At 62.8% G+C, this 15,649-nt stretch overlaps 2 protein-coding genes across 3 annotated transcripts in view; one reads left to right on the top strand and one right to left on the bottom strand.

Moving 5' to 3' along the window:
* ACTN4 (actinin alpha 4) overlaps positions 1-2,786 on the top strand; it is a 73,413-nt gene extending 70,627 nt beyond the window's left edge. For both annotated transcript variants that reach the window (XM_087421796.1, XM_004441491.3), the window contains exons 20-21: positions 1,239-1,397; positions 1,508-2,786. In XM_087421796.1, the coding sequence (XP_087277922.1) occupies positions 1,239-1,397; positions 1,508-1,666 (318 nt within the window). In that variant the 3' untranslated portion in view covers positions 1,667-2,786. The remainder of the gene's footprint in view (positions 1-1,238; positions 1,398-1,507) is intronic.
* A 53-nt stretch (positions 2,787-2,839) lies between these two features.
* Positions 2,840-14,759, bottom strand: CAPN12 (calpain 12). The gene is made up of 21 exons (XM_087421798.1): positions 14,523-14,759; positions 13,566-13,635; positions 13,316-13,434; positions 12,983-13,116; positions 12,083-12,251; positions 11,215-11,289; positions 11,051-11,136; positions 10,906-10,980; positions 10,136-10,299; positions 9,828-10,057; positions 9,085-9,096; positions 8,680-8,888; positions 8,421-8,463; positions 8,278-8,337; positions 7,743-7,800; positions 7,357-7,427; positions 7,195-7,257; positions 6,615-6,693; positions 3,547-3,663; positions 3,405-3,463; positions 2,840-3,326 (listed from the first exon to the last, which is right to left on the bottom strand). Exons 1-21 carry the CDS (start codon positions 14,757-14,759, stop codon positions 3,300-3,302), a joined length of 2,157 nt encoding a protein of 718 aa, XP_087277924.1. The 3' UTR covers positions 2,840-3,299.
* Between the last annotated feature and the right edge of the window lie 890 nt (positions 14,760-15,649).

Here is a 15,649-nt window from a genome sequence, read left to right as displayed (position 1 = left end):
GCTGTGCTCTCCTCCTCCTCCTCTCTCCCCTCCTCCTCTCTCCCCTTCCCCTCTCCCCTCCCCTCCTCTCTCCCTTTCCCCTCCTCTCTCCCCTCCCCTCCTCACTCCCCTCCTCTCCCCCTCCTCTCCCCTCCCTCTCCCCTCCCCCTCCTCTCTCCCCTTTCCCCTCCTCTCTCCCCTCCCCTCCTCTCTCCCCTCCTCTCCCCACCCCCTCCTCTCTCCCCACCCCCTCCTCTCCCCACCCCCTCCTCTCTCCCCACCCCCTCCTCTCTCCCCACCCCCTCCTCTCTCCCCTCCTCTCTCCCCACCCCCTCCTCTCTCCCCCCTCCTCTCTCCCCCCCTCCTCTCTCCCCACCCCCTCCTCTCCCCACCCCCTCCTCTCTCCCCACCCCCTCCTCTCTCCCCTCCTCTCTCCCCACCCCCTCCTCTCTCCCCACCCCCTCCTCTCTCTCTCCCCTCCTCTCTCCCCACCCCCTCCTCTCTCCCCCCACCCCCTCCTCTCTCCCCCCACCCCTCCTCTCTCCCCACCCCCTCTCTCCCCACCCCTCCCTCTCCCCTCCCCCTCCCCTCCCCTCTCCCCTCCCCTCTCCCCTCCCCTCCCCTCCCCCTCTCCCTCTCCCCCTCCCCTCTCCCCTCCCCTCTCCCCTCCTCTCTCCCTCTCCTCCCTCCCCCCACCTTCCTCTTCCTCCTCCTCTTTGCCGCTTCCCCCTCCCTGTCACTGCCTCCAGTCTCCATGTCCTCGGGGACACTCCACCAGAGCAGTGCAGCCTCGCCTCCCTCCCCCTCCCCCCCTCCTTCTCCTTTTCTGCTGCATCTGCTGGGCTGGGGTCCCTCGACGACTCCCTGAGCCTCCCACCTCCTTTCCTAAAAGTCTGCAGAGAGGGGGTCAGGCCTCTGGCTTGCCCCCTTTTCTTTCTCTTTCTCTCTTTCCCATCCTCCAGAGCTAACTGTGAGCCTAGGGCTGAGGAGCAGGAGACCTGTTTGATCCACACCCAGCTCCCCACTTCCCAAACACATGGGAGGGAGGCACAGAGGGGGCCGTCCACGGCCTGGGGTGCACTGGGCAGTCGGCCTGGGGGACCAAGACCCTCAGAGGCAGGCTGACAACGGCGGCTTGGTGGGCCAGGGCCGGGCCCTGTTCTCCTGGCTCGGTTCTACTGGGGGAGCCTCCCCCGGGAGGGCCTGGCCGCCCTGCCTGGCTCATGTGCTCTGTCCCCTGCCCCACCCCCACCTCTCAGGGTGACGCGGAGTTCAACCGCATCATGAGCATGGTTGACCCCAACCACAGCGGCCTCGTGACCTTCCAAGCCTTCATTGACTTCATGTCCAGGGAGACCACCGACACAGACACGGCCGACCAGGTCATTGCCTCCTTCAAGGTCCTGGCAGGGGACAAGGTAAGTAAGATGCCTCGGAGGCACCCGGTGGCCGGGGAGGACTGGCATGAGGGCCGGGGTGGGTCATGTGGGCGTGGGGGTGGCCCAGAGTCCTGCCCTGCCGCCCCCAGAACTTCATCACAGCCGAGGAGCTACGGAGAGAGCTGCCCCCGGACCAGGCTGAGTACTGCATTGCCCGTATGGCGCCCTACCAGGGCCCCGACGCCGTGCCCGGCGCCCTCGACTACAAGTCCTTCTCCACGGCCCTGTACGGCGAGAGCGACCTGTGAGGCCCCACCGGAGAGACCCTGAGCACCGCCCCCTCCTCACAGCCTCCCGGAGGGGCTGGGGGAGCCTTCCGCCCCCTCCCCACTTCGGGGTCGCTCCTCTGACTCTGTATCTATGCAAGCACTCTCTGTCAGTCCTTTCTGGGGGGGTGGGCAGGGAGGGGCTGGGGCCGGCTCTCTCCTCTCTCTCCGCTTGGCCCGGGGCTCTCTCCTCCTCCCCCTGGATGGGGTACGGGAGACTTGGGTCAGTGCTTCTGGTCTGGTAAATATATATGATGTGTTGTTTTTTTAACTATGTGGAGGGGACAGTGGATCCCCACAGCAAAACAGGTCCCCTCTGAGCCCCAGGAATGCCCTCCACACCCTGTCCCTTCCTTTGTCCCTGAGGTCCCTTCCAGGCCTCCACATCCAGGCCAAAGCCCGACGTGCCTTGTCCAGGAGCCGCCCGGGCCGGCGATGGGCCCAGCAGAGGGCGCCACGGCTCCCGCCAGGAAAGGGGACCCCCCCCCACTCCTGTCTCCCCGCCCCCCCACCCCACCCCACCCCACAGGCACCTGCCAGGAGATGAGAGGGTGCAGCTCAGCGCCCCCATCTCTGCAGCAGAGGAGTAGGGTGGGCAGCCCAGCCTCTCACCCCCAGCCAGCCCCACCTTGCTTCCTCTGGACCTGCGTCTCTCAGATTTTCTAAGGACCAAACAAAAAAAAAAAAAAAACAAAAAAAAAACAAAAAATCCACACACACCAAAAAAAAACCTATAAAAAAAAAGAATTAAAAACTTTCAGAGAATTACTATTTACTTTATTAACTTACGGATTTATTATATAAATATATATTCACCTAGCAACGTATCTTTGCCGCCTCGCTCATAATGAAGACATAGCCGACTGCCCCCACCCCAACCACGCTGGTCTCTCTCTTGTCTGTGTCGAGCAAGGGTCTCTGGGACCCTCCGGAGGTGGAGGGTGGGCTGCTGGCCTGGCTGCCTGTTAGTTGATGGTTTTGCTCCCTTCCCCCTCCCCCCCTTTTTTGAGTTTATTCTGATTGATTATTTTTTTTCTCGGTTTCTGGATAAACCACCCTTCTGGGGACAGGATAATAAAACATGTAATATTTTTAAGAAGGATTCTTACAGTGTCCTCTCTTTTTCTCTCTCCTGTCTCCATTCTCTGCCTTTTAGGAGAGCAATGATGGAACACCTCTGCCCAGAGCAAGGTGGGGCCTGGGGGGGGGCACAGTCCCTGTTTCTCTGAGTGTGTAAAAATGAGTGCTGCCGGGAACCCACTCGGGGCCAGGCACTGTTCTGAGCGAGTAATTGGTGTGTAGCCCGCACCACAAAGGCCCTGTGGCCATCCCGTTTACAGGTGAGAGCAGAGCCCAGAGAGGTGTGGTGACTGGCCCAGTGTCGCCCAGCTGGCGAGTGTCGGGGCCAGAAATCACCTCCAGGCAGGCTGGCACCCGAGCCCATGCTCTGAACCACGCTTAACGTCAGAGCATCGGCCCCCAGCCAGGCAGGGAGGTGGAGGGGCAGGAGGAGGGTGGTTATGCTCAGATCCCCCGCCCTGCAGAATAAACCCTGGTCCAGGCTGGGGGAGGGGAAAGGCAGGGCCTCCGGCAGCAGGTGCTCTGAGTGGAGATCCTAGGAGAAGGTGGCCACCTCCATCCACTGGGTGAAAGAAGACAGCCGGCTTAGGTGGGGGTCTCCTGGGACCCCGCGCCACCCTCCCCCTCAGCCCGGGCTCACCTGTCTGTGGGTCAGGCACACGACCCCCTCGCCCCCATCCAGCTGCTGGCTGCAGTGGCCTGTACAGAGGGGGTGGGGTGAGCGCCCAGCAGCCCAGCCCCCTGTGGGGAGCCCCCCCCTCTGCCCCCGCGGGGGCACTCACGGAAGATGCAGGTGAGCTGAGCCACACAGGACACGAAGCGCTCGAAGTCCACGCGCAGGCGGCTGTCCCGGTAGCGGCTGGTCAGGGCCTGGGTCAGCTGGTTGTTCAGGTGGAAGCCTGGGGGGAGGCGGCCCCTGAGCCCAGGCCCCCACCTCAGCATTGCATCTGACTCCCCAGGGGAGACACGCACCACAGGGGCCTGTTCCCACCCTCACGTCCCAGCTGTGTGGCCACGGACTTCTCCCTGCACTCTGGGCCTCGGTTTCCTCATCTGTCAAATGGGGACTCGGACAGCCCTGAGCCCGCAAGGCTGTGAAGCTGTTACACGGAGAGAACAGTGTCGGGAACATCACACTGGGTCCATGTTACGAGTCCTTTATGCGGAATCTCTGCTGGTGGACACTGGAGAATGTTCTCTGCAGCAGAACACGGTTGTCAGTCCCACCCGGAGTCGACTGCATTATGCTCCATCTCGGGCGACTTCCCCAGTTCAGAAGTCAGCTCTGATGAGGACTCTCAACAGAGGCGTTTAAAAGCTAGAAACAGTGTCACAGGTGACCCTCCAAGACCCGAGGCTGTATGGTGACTCCATGCCCGCGTGTCCAGAGAAACAGAGCTGAGGGTCACCGCGTGGGCTCCTGCTGCCCCCCTTCTGTGCATACACTCATTTGACAAACACAGGTCAGAGCCGTCACACACTGTGCCTTGTTTTAGGGGCCGCGGCCCCGCCCTGGCCGTGTGACCTCCCCCAGGTCGCTCTCCCTCTGGCCTTCCTCTGCCCTCGGGATTGGGGGGGATGCTGTGCCCGGGGCTGCGGGCAACCCCAGCCACGGAGGCTGAAGGACCCTCAGCTGCCGGCTGCCTCTGAGCGCTGTCGTGGCTCGTGTGTCTTGTGCTGCCTGGTGGGGGGGCCTCCCCTGGACCTCGTGGAACCCCTTATCTCGTTCCCTGGGCCCTGGTGACCATGAGCTCCTGGTTCCCCCTCCCCAGGGACCCCATTGTCCTCAGCGGCCCGGTGGCCTCACCGGCCACACCTCGTCTCCCGCTCCCCTCCTTGCCTCCTCTGCACCTGCTGTTTCCTCTGCCCAGAACACCTTGTTCTCTCGGCCCAGAGCATCCTACTCTTAGGACACCCCTCCTTCAGGAAGCCCTCTCAGATACCCCCCAGCACGCAGCGTCGAGACCTCCTCTGGGCTCCCACGGCTCCCTGTGCCTCCCCCGTCCTGGGCCTGACGCCTCTGGGCTGTCACTGTCATTGGCGGCTCTGGCTGCCCTTGCACTAGAAGCGTGGGAGCTCAGGGAAGGGTCTCTGGTCCCCACTGAGTCCCCAGCATCAGCTGGCACAGGGCGGGGGCAGAGCGGGTGTGCAGGGATGTTTGTGGAGCGCAGAACGTGACTCAGTTGAATTCAGCAGGTTATTTCTCCCACCAGTCCCCCCACCCCGAGACTGCCCGCCTGACCCTGGGCTCCCCGGAGCTGGCTTCCTCCTGGCCTGTGGCACTGCCTCCTCCACACACAGCGCAAATCTTCCCCTGCCTGTCGGCTCCAGCCCTATGTGCCCTGATCCTTGGACTTGCCTGTCCCTCCTCCCTCTCATATGTATAAAGAGCTGGAGTCCTCCCGAGGCCTCATGGGGCTCTACTGCCACCCCCCACCAATCTTTCCTCTCTGACCACCTCCCCCTCCCCAGCCTCCTGTTCCTCCAGCCACACTGGTCCCCTATCCTCACCTCCATCACTGGGCCCCTCGTTCACTTCACTGCCTCCACACCAGCCTCTTCGAAGCTATTCCAACAGGGCTGCACGTTCCCACCTCAGGGCCTTTGCACTGGCTGTTCCCTCTGTCTGGACCCCTCTTGTCCCAGTGACCCCAAGGCTCACTCCCCTTCCTTCACGTCTCTGCTCAAACATCACCTTCTCCATGAGGCCCTCCCTGACCGCCTGTCCCAGGCCGCACCCCACTCCTACACGCCCTGGCGCCCCGGCCTGTTTTCTTTTTCTGCCACAGCCCTAGAGGTTCTTGTTTGCAGTCTGTCTGCGACCCCAGAGCGTCGGCCCTCCAGAGCACTTCACCAGTTTTCTCCTGCCTAGAATCACTCCGGGCACGTCCCAGGCTCAGTAATGCTGAACGGGCGGTACAGACCTCAAAAGCTCCCCTTGTCCTCCGGCCTCTGCTCCTGTCGGTCCAACTCCCATTCTCACCATCTCATGTCTCCCGATCTTCTGCTCTCTGACTCCACCTCTCCCCCTCTGGTGGGCTCCTTCCTTTTCTTGTGTGTCCCTGGACCTTGGACCTGCCCCCTCGGGGGTCTCCTTCTGACTCTCAGACTCTGGGTCCCAGGCCCCCCCCAGCCTCCCATCTCCCACGTCTCACGCTTCACTTGGCTGTGGCAGATGAGCCCGGGTCGGGTGGCGGACCCGGGAGTTCCGTGTCCGATCGCGGTCGCCCCTCCAGCCCCCACACAAGGCCAAGGGCGGGTGCACGCCTGCACTTCTCTAACTTGCTTTGGAGCCCAGGAAAAGCGTGGCTCTGGCTCCACGCAGGCGGAAGGGGCTGTTCTTCCTCCCGGGGAGGACGCCGCCTTTCTCTGGGCCCTGGGCACACGGTCGTGGAAGGGCATCCCCCCAGCACCAGCCCGACAGGCTTCCTTCCGCAGGCTCCTCCCAGCCACCCTGGGTAGGAGCCACCTTACAGAGAGGGAAACGGAGGCTCAAGGAGCTGGGCTCACCAGCCCGGGCCACCCGAGGAGTAAGTCAGTAGAGTTAGGATTCCAATCCAAGCTCAGAGGGATTCCGGGACACTCGCGGTGCCTTGGGGGCTGGAGCCTCAGACGCGGGCCCCCAGCCTCCCCCATCTTCCCCTCCCCCGTGCCCTCCCAGGCCCACCCCCTCACACCCGCTTCTCCCCACACAGAGGATTTTCTCCCCATTTGCCTCTCTGGGTCACCCAGGCCCTGCCCAGAGCTGGCAACAAACCAAGATGTGGGCTCTGTGGATGGCCGGGGGCAGCCGGGACTCCAAAGGGACAGGATGGGGGGAGCAGATCCCGTCCCAGGACCCCGTCCACACCTGCCGCATTCAGTGCCAGCCTCAGCTCGTAGGAGTTCATGGTTCCTGAGGCGTCCTCGTCGAACCTGTCGAATGTGGCCTGGGCGGGGAGGCAGGTACGGGTCAGCCCCCCCCACCCCGCCCCCCGCCGCCAGGCCCTGTGCTCTCGACCTCAGAGTATTTAGTGCCCCTAGAGGGACCTGTCGAATGTGGCCTGGGCGGGGAGGCAGGTACGGGTCAGCCCCCCCCCCACCCCGCCCCCCGCCGCCAGGCCCTGTGCTCTCGACCTCAGAGTATTTAGTGCCCCTAGAGGGACCTGTCGAATGTGGCCTGGGCGGGGAGGCAGGTACGGGTCAGCCCCCCCCCCACCCCCCGCCGCCAGGCCCTGTGCTCTCGACCTCAGAGTATTTAGTGCCCCTAGAGGGACCACGCAGGGGTGGATGGGCAGGGACGTCCCAGCCAGATCCCTCCCAGCTGGCGTGGGGTGGTCCAGTTCCCGCATCTCCCTGGGGCCCTGCTGGCCCACAGAGCACCTATGTCTCTATTAGTAAGGGTGTCTCTTCCTCCGGGAGGAGGGTGCCCCGCCCAGCCCCCATCTTACCTGCCACTCCAGGAGGTGACACCAGAGCTGCTGGAAGTGGTGCAGGGCCAGGCTCCCCCCGTGCTGGGGAGGGGGCATCTGGTTAAAGGCAATGTCACCAAAATGGGGGCAGAGGCCCCTGCATCCCCATCCTGCCTCCCCAGGCACTGCCCCATCATGTACCCCAAAACACTGCAGCAGCTGCTCGCAGGTCCTCACCCCGAGCTCTGCTGGGGGCCGGGCATGGGCCCTGGCTACAGGAAACAAAAGAAAACACCGGAACTTCCTGGGTGCCAGCTGTCATTGTAAGTGCTAGGGATTATTGCTACCCCCATTTTAGAGACACTGAGGCACAGAGAGCCAAGTGAACCCAGGTAAGGGGGTTCCAAGTCTGTGTTCACGGCAGCTACCCTCCCTGCCTTCCCCTTAGAGGAGGGGGGCTTACGAATGATCCTGGCCTTGGCCCCGAGTCCTACCACAGGACCCACACATGGGGAGATGCTGCCAGCTGAGTCCCAGCAGCATCATGGATTAACACACACAGGGGTCCACTCTGGCCCCCAACTCACCAGGCTCCAGGGCAATGCTTAGTAAGGTCTGGAGCTGAGGAGCACTGAGTTCTTCCTCCTGGTCACAGAGAGAGCTGGTTGTGAGGCCATTCACTCAGACAGCCACTCAACAAACAGCTCGGAGCCTGGCCCAAACAGCACGCTGAGCAGTGAAATAACCCCGGGCCTGCCCTTTCAGAGCTGATGGTCCAGGGAGGGAGAGTGGTCAGGGCTGCACTGGGGAGACAGTGGGCTGTGGGAGCTGACCAGCCTGGGGAAGGGGCGGGAGAGCTTCCAGAAGGGGCACATTAGAAAGATGAGGCCTTAGCCAGGCAGAGGGTGTGAAGGGAGAGAAGGTGGTCCCGGCAGAGGGACAGACTTGAACAAAGGCCCTGAGGCAGGGAAGAGCTGTGAGCACTTCCAGACAAGAAGGTCATGAGATTTAAGCTCAGAGAGAGAGAGAGAGGGAGAAACTAAAGCAAAATGAGACATCCAGGACGAGGGAGGGGCTCAAGGGGAGGGGTGGGACCCCCTTAACCCTGTCCCCCATCCTCACCTCTCCTGCCAGCTCCTGAAACAGCTGCTCCAACCCCAGCTCCAGGGGAACGGAGGGGACCTGTGGGGTGGGGGGAGTCTTGGCCAGAACTCAACTCCCCCCACCCCACTCTCGTCGTGCCTCCTCCCAGGGCAGCCCCTCACCGCGAGGGCGCGCAGGTCGGCGCTGATCACGTCGTCGACCTCCCTGCAAATGACAGACGGGAGTGGGGGGCTGCTCAGCGCGGGACTGGGGCTGTGGGGCGCGCGGGGTCTCAGCCGAGGAATCAGTGGGGTCTAGGTGGGATCCTGAGGGCTCTGGGCTGATGCACGCGGGGCTGGGATTCCGGGGGGCCCGGGAAGCGGGGCTACGGGGCTCTGGCGGGTCTGGGGGTCCCCAGGGCGGATGGGGGGCCCGGCTCACCGGGCGGCGTGGCGGCGCTCGGAGAAGACGCGCAGCGTGAAGTCGGCCTCGTCGCCGGCGCGGGCGGCGCTGGGCACCACCAGGTAGTGGCCGGGGCGCAGGCGGCAGCGGCGGCTCACGTCGCGGCGCGCGCAGAAGGGCGAGCGGTCGGCGCGCAGCAGGCCCGGCAGGAGCGCGCGGCTGCGCGGGGAGTCCCAGAGGCCCAGCAGCTGGGGGGCCGGGCCGGCGTGACCACGACGCCCCAGTCCATCCCCCGGCCCCACCCCGGCCCTCCGACCCACCCACCGCACGCTGCAGGGCGCCCTGTCCAAACCCACTCGTCCACCCATCACCCGCCCTGCCCCCCGCGCGGGCAGTCCGATCCCCGGGGGCTGGTTCAGGGATGGATGGAGTCTGGGGACCCACCTCCTCTGGGATCTGTGAGAAGGAAGAGAAAGGGAAGACAGGGCCAGGGGGCCGCAGCCACTCCTCAGAGTCCCCTCCCTGCCCCCTCCACAGCCTCCACCTCCCAGACCCCTTCCTCTCTGTTCTTCCCATGCCACCCTCATTAAGCCCCTGCCCCTCCGTGCGGGTCCCAGCTCCTCCTGGACCACCCCCACCCTGTCCCCGCTGTGCCCTCATGTACCTCCTCTGCTCCTTGGTCCCCGTCCCCCTCGACGCTCAGTCCCCAGCCCTTTCTCTGACTCCTTTTTTTTTTTTTTTTGTGAGGAAGATCAGCCCTCAGCTAACATCCATGCCAATCCTCCTCTTTTTGCTGAGGAAGACTGGCCCTGGGCTAATATCCGTGCCCACCTTCCTCCACTTTACCTGGGCCGCCGCCACAGCATGGCCTGACAAGCGGTTAGTCGGTGCGCGCCGGGATCCCAACCCGGGTCGCCAGCAGCAGAGCGCGCGCACTCAACCGCTAAGCCATGGGGCCGGCCCTCTGACTCCTTTCTGACCCCTCATCTTCTCCCTCTTCTGAGCCCCAGCCTCTCTGTGCCCTCTCTAGCCCCTGGCTCTCTCCCTGACCCTCCTTCTGATTCTCTCGGCTCTCTCTCCATCTCTGACCCTTGGCCCCCATCCTCTACCCCTCGGATCCCCTCTTGGCCCCCTGCCCCTCCGTGCCTCCCTGTGCCTTGCTGCCTCTGCTCAGCCGGGGGGCCCACCTGGAAGACGTGGAAGCCCACGGTGAGGTAGGTGAGGCCCTGGGCCCTCAGGCGCCGCTGGTTCCGCTGGATGAGCGACAGGAGGACAGTGCACCTGGGGGTGCGGCCCCCCTGCACAGGGCCCCGCGCCCCTGCTGCCCCCCAGCTCCCCCAGGGCCCCTCCTCGTCCTCGTCCTCCTCATCGGGCTCCAGCAGCGTCAGCCGGAACTGGGGGTTGGTCCAGAAGGTTTCTAACAGAGGAGAAAGAAATGGGGTTCCCCGGCCAGCCATAGCCCCCCGGCTAGCCTCCCAGGGCCCCCGGGCCTCACCGGCGCCGGGCTGGCTCCCGCCAGAGTTGAAGCCGCGCACCCAGCGGCCGTGGAAGGTGTGGATGTGCCAGCCGCCTCCCGCCGGGCTCGGGCCCAGCACCTCCGGGCTCAGCGAGCAGATCTGGACGGTGTCGAAGTGGCAGAGGAAGTCCCGCAGCTCCATCCTGGCAGGGGCCGCCGTCAGACCCCGCCCGCCCCGGTCTCCCAGATATCTCAGACCCCCCAAGTCAAAAAGCCCCTCAAATTCCTTAAATATTGCCAAGTACCCTTCAGTCCCCTAAATAATACCACGTCTCCAGAAATGACCCCCAGTCACTGAGCCCCCAGTTCCCCCAGATTTCTCCAAGTCCTCAGAAATGCACCAGACAGCCGAGATCTACAAACTGCCCCCAAATATTGTCACATTGCCTTCAGCCGCCAAAATCAAGACCCTCAGACTCTCAATTACCAACAAGTATCCTTCCACCCCTTAATATTGCCAAGTCACAAGAAATGCCCAGATGTCACCTAGCCCCCCTCAATTGCCCTAAATGTTACCCCACCCCCTTTAATCACCCAAAGGTTACTATTCCTCCAAATTTCCCTAATATTACTACCAATTCTTCCTTGACTCCCCAAATAGAACCCAACCCCCCAATTACCACTGATAGGGGCAGTTTCTCCCCACGCACTTCTGCCGCATCCCGGCAAGCAAGACACCCCCACCCTGAGCCCCATTGGCCTGGTGCCCCCCTTCCCCCTGAGGTGGGGCTGGGACCTGCCCCACTCACCAGAACTCGCCATCCTCTTTCTTCACCAGCAGGGCATCTCGCCACTCGGTGGGGAGCGTGTCCCAGCGTGGGCAACTGGGGAGACTGGGGTGTGAGGGGTGGGCGGGAGTGGGCAAACCCTCCACCCCCCCCAGATCCATCCCACCTGTCACTCCAGGCCCCGGTCCACTCCACGCGGCCCCATGGGTTCCGCAGCCGCAGCAGCCGCACATTGGTGAAGCCCAGGGACACCTGAGGGCGGCATGGTGAGTGGTGGGCGGGGGGGTGACATTGGACGCCCCCTGCCAGCCCACCCAAGGGGACACTCACCTTGTGCGTGCCCGTGACTGAATATGCGTGTCCCTTCACCAGCCCATCTTCTGTTCGGTACTCGCCCCGATCACTCTGGGCGGAGGACAGGGGACGGTAAGGCCACAGTGGGGGACAGGAGAGTGGCTGCTCCTCTCTGCCCCCCCCCACCTCCTGCCACCAAAGCACGAGTCAACCAGAGCCCCCAGTTGAATGACACAGGGCTTGGAGAGGGTGTGGGAGTTGGTGAGTGAAGACAAGAGATGAAAGAGAGAGAGGCAGATGGAGACCAGACAAAAATAGATGGAAAGAGAAGGAGAGAGAGACGTAGAGACAAAGAGAAACACAGAAACAGAGAGATGGGAAGAGGCAGAGAAACACACACGACAAAGAGAATCAGTAACTGAGTAGAAGATTAAGTAAATGAATGAGTGGATGAGTTAGACCGACTCAATGAATGAATATGTGATTGGGTCACAGATGAACATATGACCCAAGCTGAGCCCATGAAAATCAATCCTGGGACTTTTGCTGAAATTCTCAGAAAGAGGCACTTTTTTTTTTTTACCCTCCAGGTGGTGGGAGGTATCTGCAGCTGTGGGGGCCCCTTTTGTGCCTATGATGGGAAAGTCTGCCTGAGAGTGAAGCTAACCCAGAACCAGGAATAGAAAAACACATTTGCAACATCCATTGAGCACCTGGATCCAGCTATGCCTGAAGCAAGCATGGTTAGTTCTGAGAATCCTTTTGACTTGCTCGTGTTTGATTTGTGAGAGGGAATAAGCCAACAGTGAAAGCAGAAAGGAGGACTTAGGATGCATCTCCCCTCCAGCCATGACTGTGCTCTGGTCCTGGTGGGGGGGTCTCCATGGGAGTCTGACTTTCTCACCAGGGCAGTGGCGCCCACGAGGGACTCCTTGGCCAGGGCACGGCGCAGGGCGGAGAAGAGGCCTGGGCTGTCTTGCCTCAGGTAGAGCACCTCACCCACGCCGCCTGTGAAGTCCACGAAAGCCTCATTCATGTGGCCACCTCGCATCACCTCATAGGAGCCGTGGAGCCTGTGGGAGCAGGTTGGGGTAGGGGTGTCTGAGGCATGTGCGAGCATCTCGGGCAACCCCTGGGATCTGGGGGGCCTTTGTCCCAGGGTGTGAGGTCCCAGGGCTATCCCTGAAATTTGCAAACTCTCAAGATGGGGACTGCGGCACATTCTAGAAGCCCTTAGAAATCGGGCTTCTGGTCCCTGGGGCCACCAGGACTGTGATTTGGGGATCTTGGGCTGTCAGAATTCTGGGCATCCCGGGTCTGTGTCTGAAACTCTGACTCTCTGTGTGATGTCTGCTTTGCAGGTAATCCCTGTGGGCTTGTCAGGGATCTCAGAGCTGCAGGATGGGAAAAAGCAAAGATTTGAGGGTCCCGGGAACCACACTCAATATTTCGGCGGTGCTTTGGGTTTCTCGATGGATCAGAAGAGACCGTCTGAGATTACAGGCCCCCAAGGGGATAAATCTCAGATTTGGTGACTCTAGGGCCTGATAAATGAGATCTCAGGCTCCGTAAGGATAATGGGTGTCTGCTAGGTCTCTAGGGATGCTCCGTGTGACATGATGATGGAGGGAGGTGTCTATTTGGAGGTCCTCAGGGGAGAATGTGACATTAGGGTCCCGAGGCTGTGACTTGGTTTGGGATCCTTGGTGGGGTGTCTAGAAGATTCCAGAGGCTCGGGGGCTCCCTGGTGGCTTGGGGCTGCTGGCTGGGCCTGGGGGCTGCCGCGGGGCCCTGCAGTCCTTACTTGGCGTACGCCTTCTCCAGGAGCGGGGCCCAGAACTCGTTCCGCTGGTCCGAGCGCACGAACATCAGCTTCCCCTCACGCACGGGCAGCCTGTCGTCCACCACGACGTCCACCCAGCTGCCGAACTGCCAGAGCTGGCGGGAGAGGGGGCGGGGCCCAGGCTCGGCCTCTGACCTCCGACCTCAAGCCCTGCCTGGGCCTCAGCTTCTGATCCCTGACCCCTGACCCTGCCGCACTAGGCCAAGGATTGCAACCCCAAGGGGACAGTGTCAACTGTGAAATCCATGTTACCATGGGGGAAACTGAGGCACGGACAGAGGAACAAAGCTTTACCTGGAAGTGGAAGGCACCTGCATAGCCGTCCTGGAAACCCTGTCCAGGGGGGACCACCCGGCACAGGAGTCGGGGGTACAGAGTGAGGGAGGCCGCGGCAGCGAGGAACCAGCAGTTACCTGGGAGGAAAGGCTAGGACTGGGTAAGGGTGGAAAGGGGGAGACTGAGGGACGGGGAGGGGGGAGACAGAGGGCTGGAGCTGTCAGGGTCCCAGCTGATGTGGGGGCTCAGGATGGGTCGGGGGTCTCACCCAGGCTCCCCTGACACACGTCTGTCCGGCGCATGTCCTCACAGATGAACTGGGGCTCAGCACAAAACTCCTGGGGGTGATGGGGGATTCCAGGCCTCAGCCAGGGAAGGGAGGGAGGGGGCCACTGGGAGGTCAGATGCCTGGTCCTCTCCTGCCCTCACTGCCCCAGAGTAACGAGCGCCTTCAGCCCGGGAGAGGCTTGTAAAGCCTGTGGGCAGGCGTCTGGCTTCCCTGGGCCTCTCCCGACCCACCCGGATGCCTGAGCCTGCTCTGAGCTGGCCCCACCGTGACCCCTCCTCCCTCAGACCCAGGAGTCCAGGCCCCCAGCCCCTCCTCCCTCAGAGCAGGAGTCCAGATCCCCAGCCCCTCCTCCCTCAGACCAGGAGTCCAGATCCCCAGCCCCTCCTCCCTCAGACCAGGAGTCCAGATCCCCAGCCCCTCCTCCCTCAGACCCAGGGGTCCAGGCCCCCAGCCCCTCCTCCCTCAGACCAGGAGTCCAGATCCCCAGCCCCTCCTCCCTCAGACCAGGGGTCCAGGTCCCCAGCCCCTCCTCCCTCAGACCCAGGGGTCCAGGCCCCCAGCCCCTCCTCCCTCAGACCAGGAGTCCAGGCCCCCAGCCCCTCCTCCCTCAGACCCAGGGGTCCAGGCCCCCAGCCCCTCCTCCCTCAGACCAGGAGTCCAGATCCCCAGCCCCTCCTCCCTCAGACCAGGGGTCCAGGTCCCCAGCCCCTCCTCCCTCAGACCCAGGGGTCCAGGTCCCCAGCCCCTCCTCCCTCAGACCCAGGGGTCCAGGCCCCCAGCCCCTCCTCCCTCAGACCAGGAGTCCAGGCCCCCAGCCCCTCCTCCCTCAGACCCAGGGGTCCAGGCCCCGAGACCCTCCTCCCTCAGACCAGGAGTCCAGATCCCCAGCCCCTCCTCCCTCAGACCCAGGAGTCCAGGCCCCCAGCCACACTTTACATGGGGCCGCATCCATTTCACCCCTTTGGTCTTCTCCGAGTCCGGGCCCAGCTTGTCATAGCCAAGGGCATCAGGCCCAGCAGGGAAGTAGGGATCGCAGAAGAGAACCCCCTCATCCAGGCAGCCCACTCGGATTGCCTCGTAGCTCTGGCCCCGAAAGGGCTTTGGGCCCCTGGTTCCAGGCCCTGCCTCCTCATCCACCAGCTGGATGGTGACCCTCCCGCTGTCACAAGCCATTCCGACACTCTGGGCTCACAGGCTGGCCCCAAGCCCTTTAACCTCATGAGTCACAGGGGGCGGAGCTTCCTCTCCATCTGACCCTACTGGGGGTCTCTAGGCTTGAGGAGCCTTCCCTCGTTAATACTAATTGACGGTTTGGGTACGGGGGACAGGGACGCCTCATGAGTGGTTTCCTCCCCAGGGCGTGGGGCCTTCAGTTGTGGCCAGGGTAGCAGCTTAATGGGCTTGGCCAGCAGCAGGAAGGAAGGCAGGCAGAGCTGAGGGAGGACCGGCTGCCACTGTGGGAGTGCCTAGAAGGAGGTCAGTGTGGGGGGTGACTTTCTGCCAGCCTGCCCCTGCGTGTCCCCCTCTATGGGGCTGAGGAGGGCAGGGATGGGGAGAGGGGCGTGTTTACCGCTGTGTCTGTATCTCTCCCTGTCTCTCCATCTGACAGCTTCTCTCAGCGCCTGCCATCCATGTCTCTGCTCCGTCTCAGCCTCACTGTCTCTCTCTGTTGTCTCCTTTTGTCTTTCTCTGTTTTTCTTTGTCTCTGTCTGTATCTGTCTGTGACTTGCTCTGTCTCTATCCCTGTCTCTTGGTATCTCTTTCTATGTCTCTGTTTCCCTCTGTGGCTGGCTGTCTTGTGCAGGCTTCACCGTCTGTCCCTCTCCATTCCTCTCTCTGTCCTTGTAACTCCTCAATCCCCCGCAGCGAGACCCTGAGCCGTCAGGGCCCCCGTCTCCCTCCTCCTGACACCTCAGCCTGCTCACCCCATCCTTCCCTCTAAATCGACCAACAGGGCCGGCCCCGTGGCTTAGTGGTTGGGTGCATGCGCTCCGCTGCTGGCGGCCCGGGTTTGGATCCCGGGCGCGCACTGACACACTGCTTCTCCGGCCATGCTGAGGCCA

This window comes from Ceratotherium simum, chromosome 33, assembly GCF_057802395.1.
Source record: "Ceratotherium simum simum isolate JZ-2026a chromosome 33, ASM5780239v1, whole genome shotgun sequence".
NCBI lineage: Eukaryota > Metazoa > Chordata > Mammalia > Perissodactyla > Rhinocerotidae > Ceratotherium > Ceratotherium simum.
The sequence above is the reverse complement of the archived record's forward strand: the minus strand, read 5'-3'. Positions and strand labels throughout refer to the sequence as shown.

Excerpts from the sequence above, each read along its gene's own strand:
- CAPN12 (XM_087421798.1), bottom strand. The coding sequence starts at position 14,759 with ATGGCTTGTGACAGCGGGAGGGTCACCATCCAGCTGGTGGATGAGGAG. Across the intron at positions 8,338-8,420 it reads CCGACCTGCGCGCCCTCGCG|GTCCCCTCCGTTCCCCTGGA; the intron begins GTGAGGGGCTGC and ends CCCACCCCACAG. Across the intron at positions 7,428-7,742 it reads AAGCATTGCCCTGGAGCCTG|CCAGGGCCCATGCCCGGCCC; the intron begins GTGAGTTGGGGG and ends TGTTTCCTGTAG.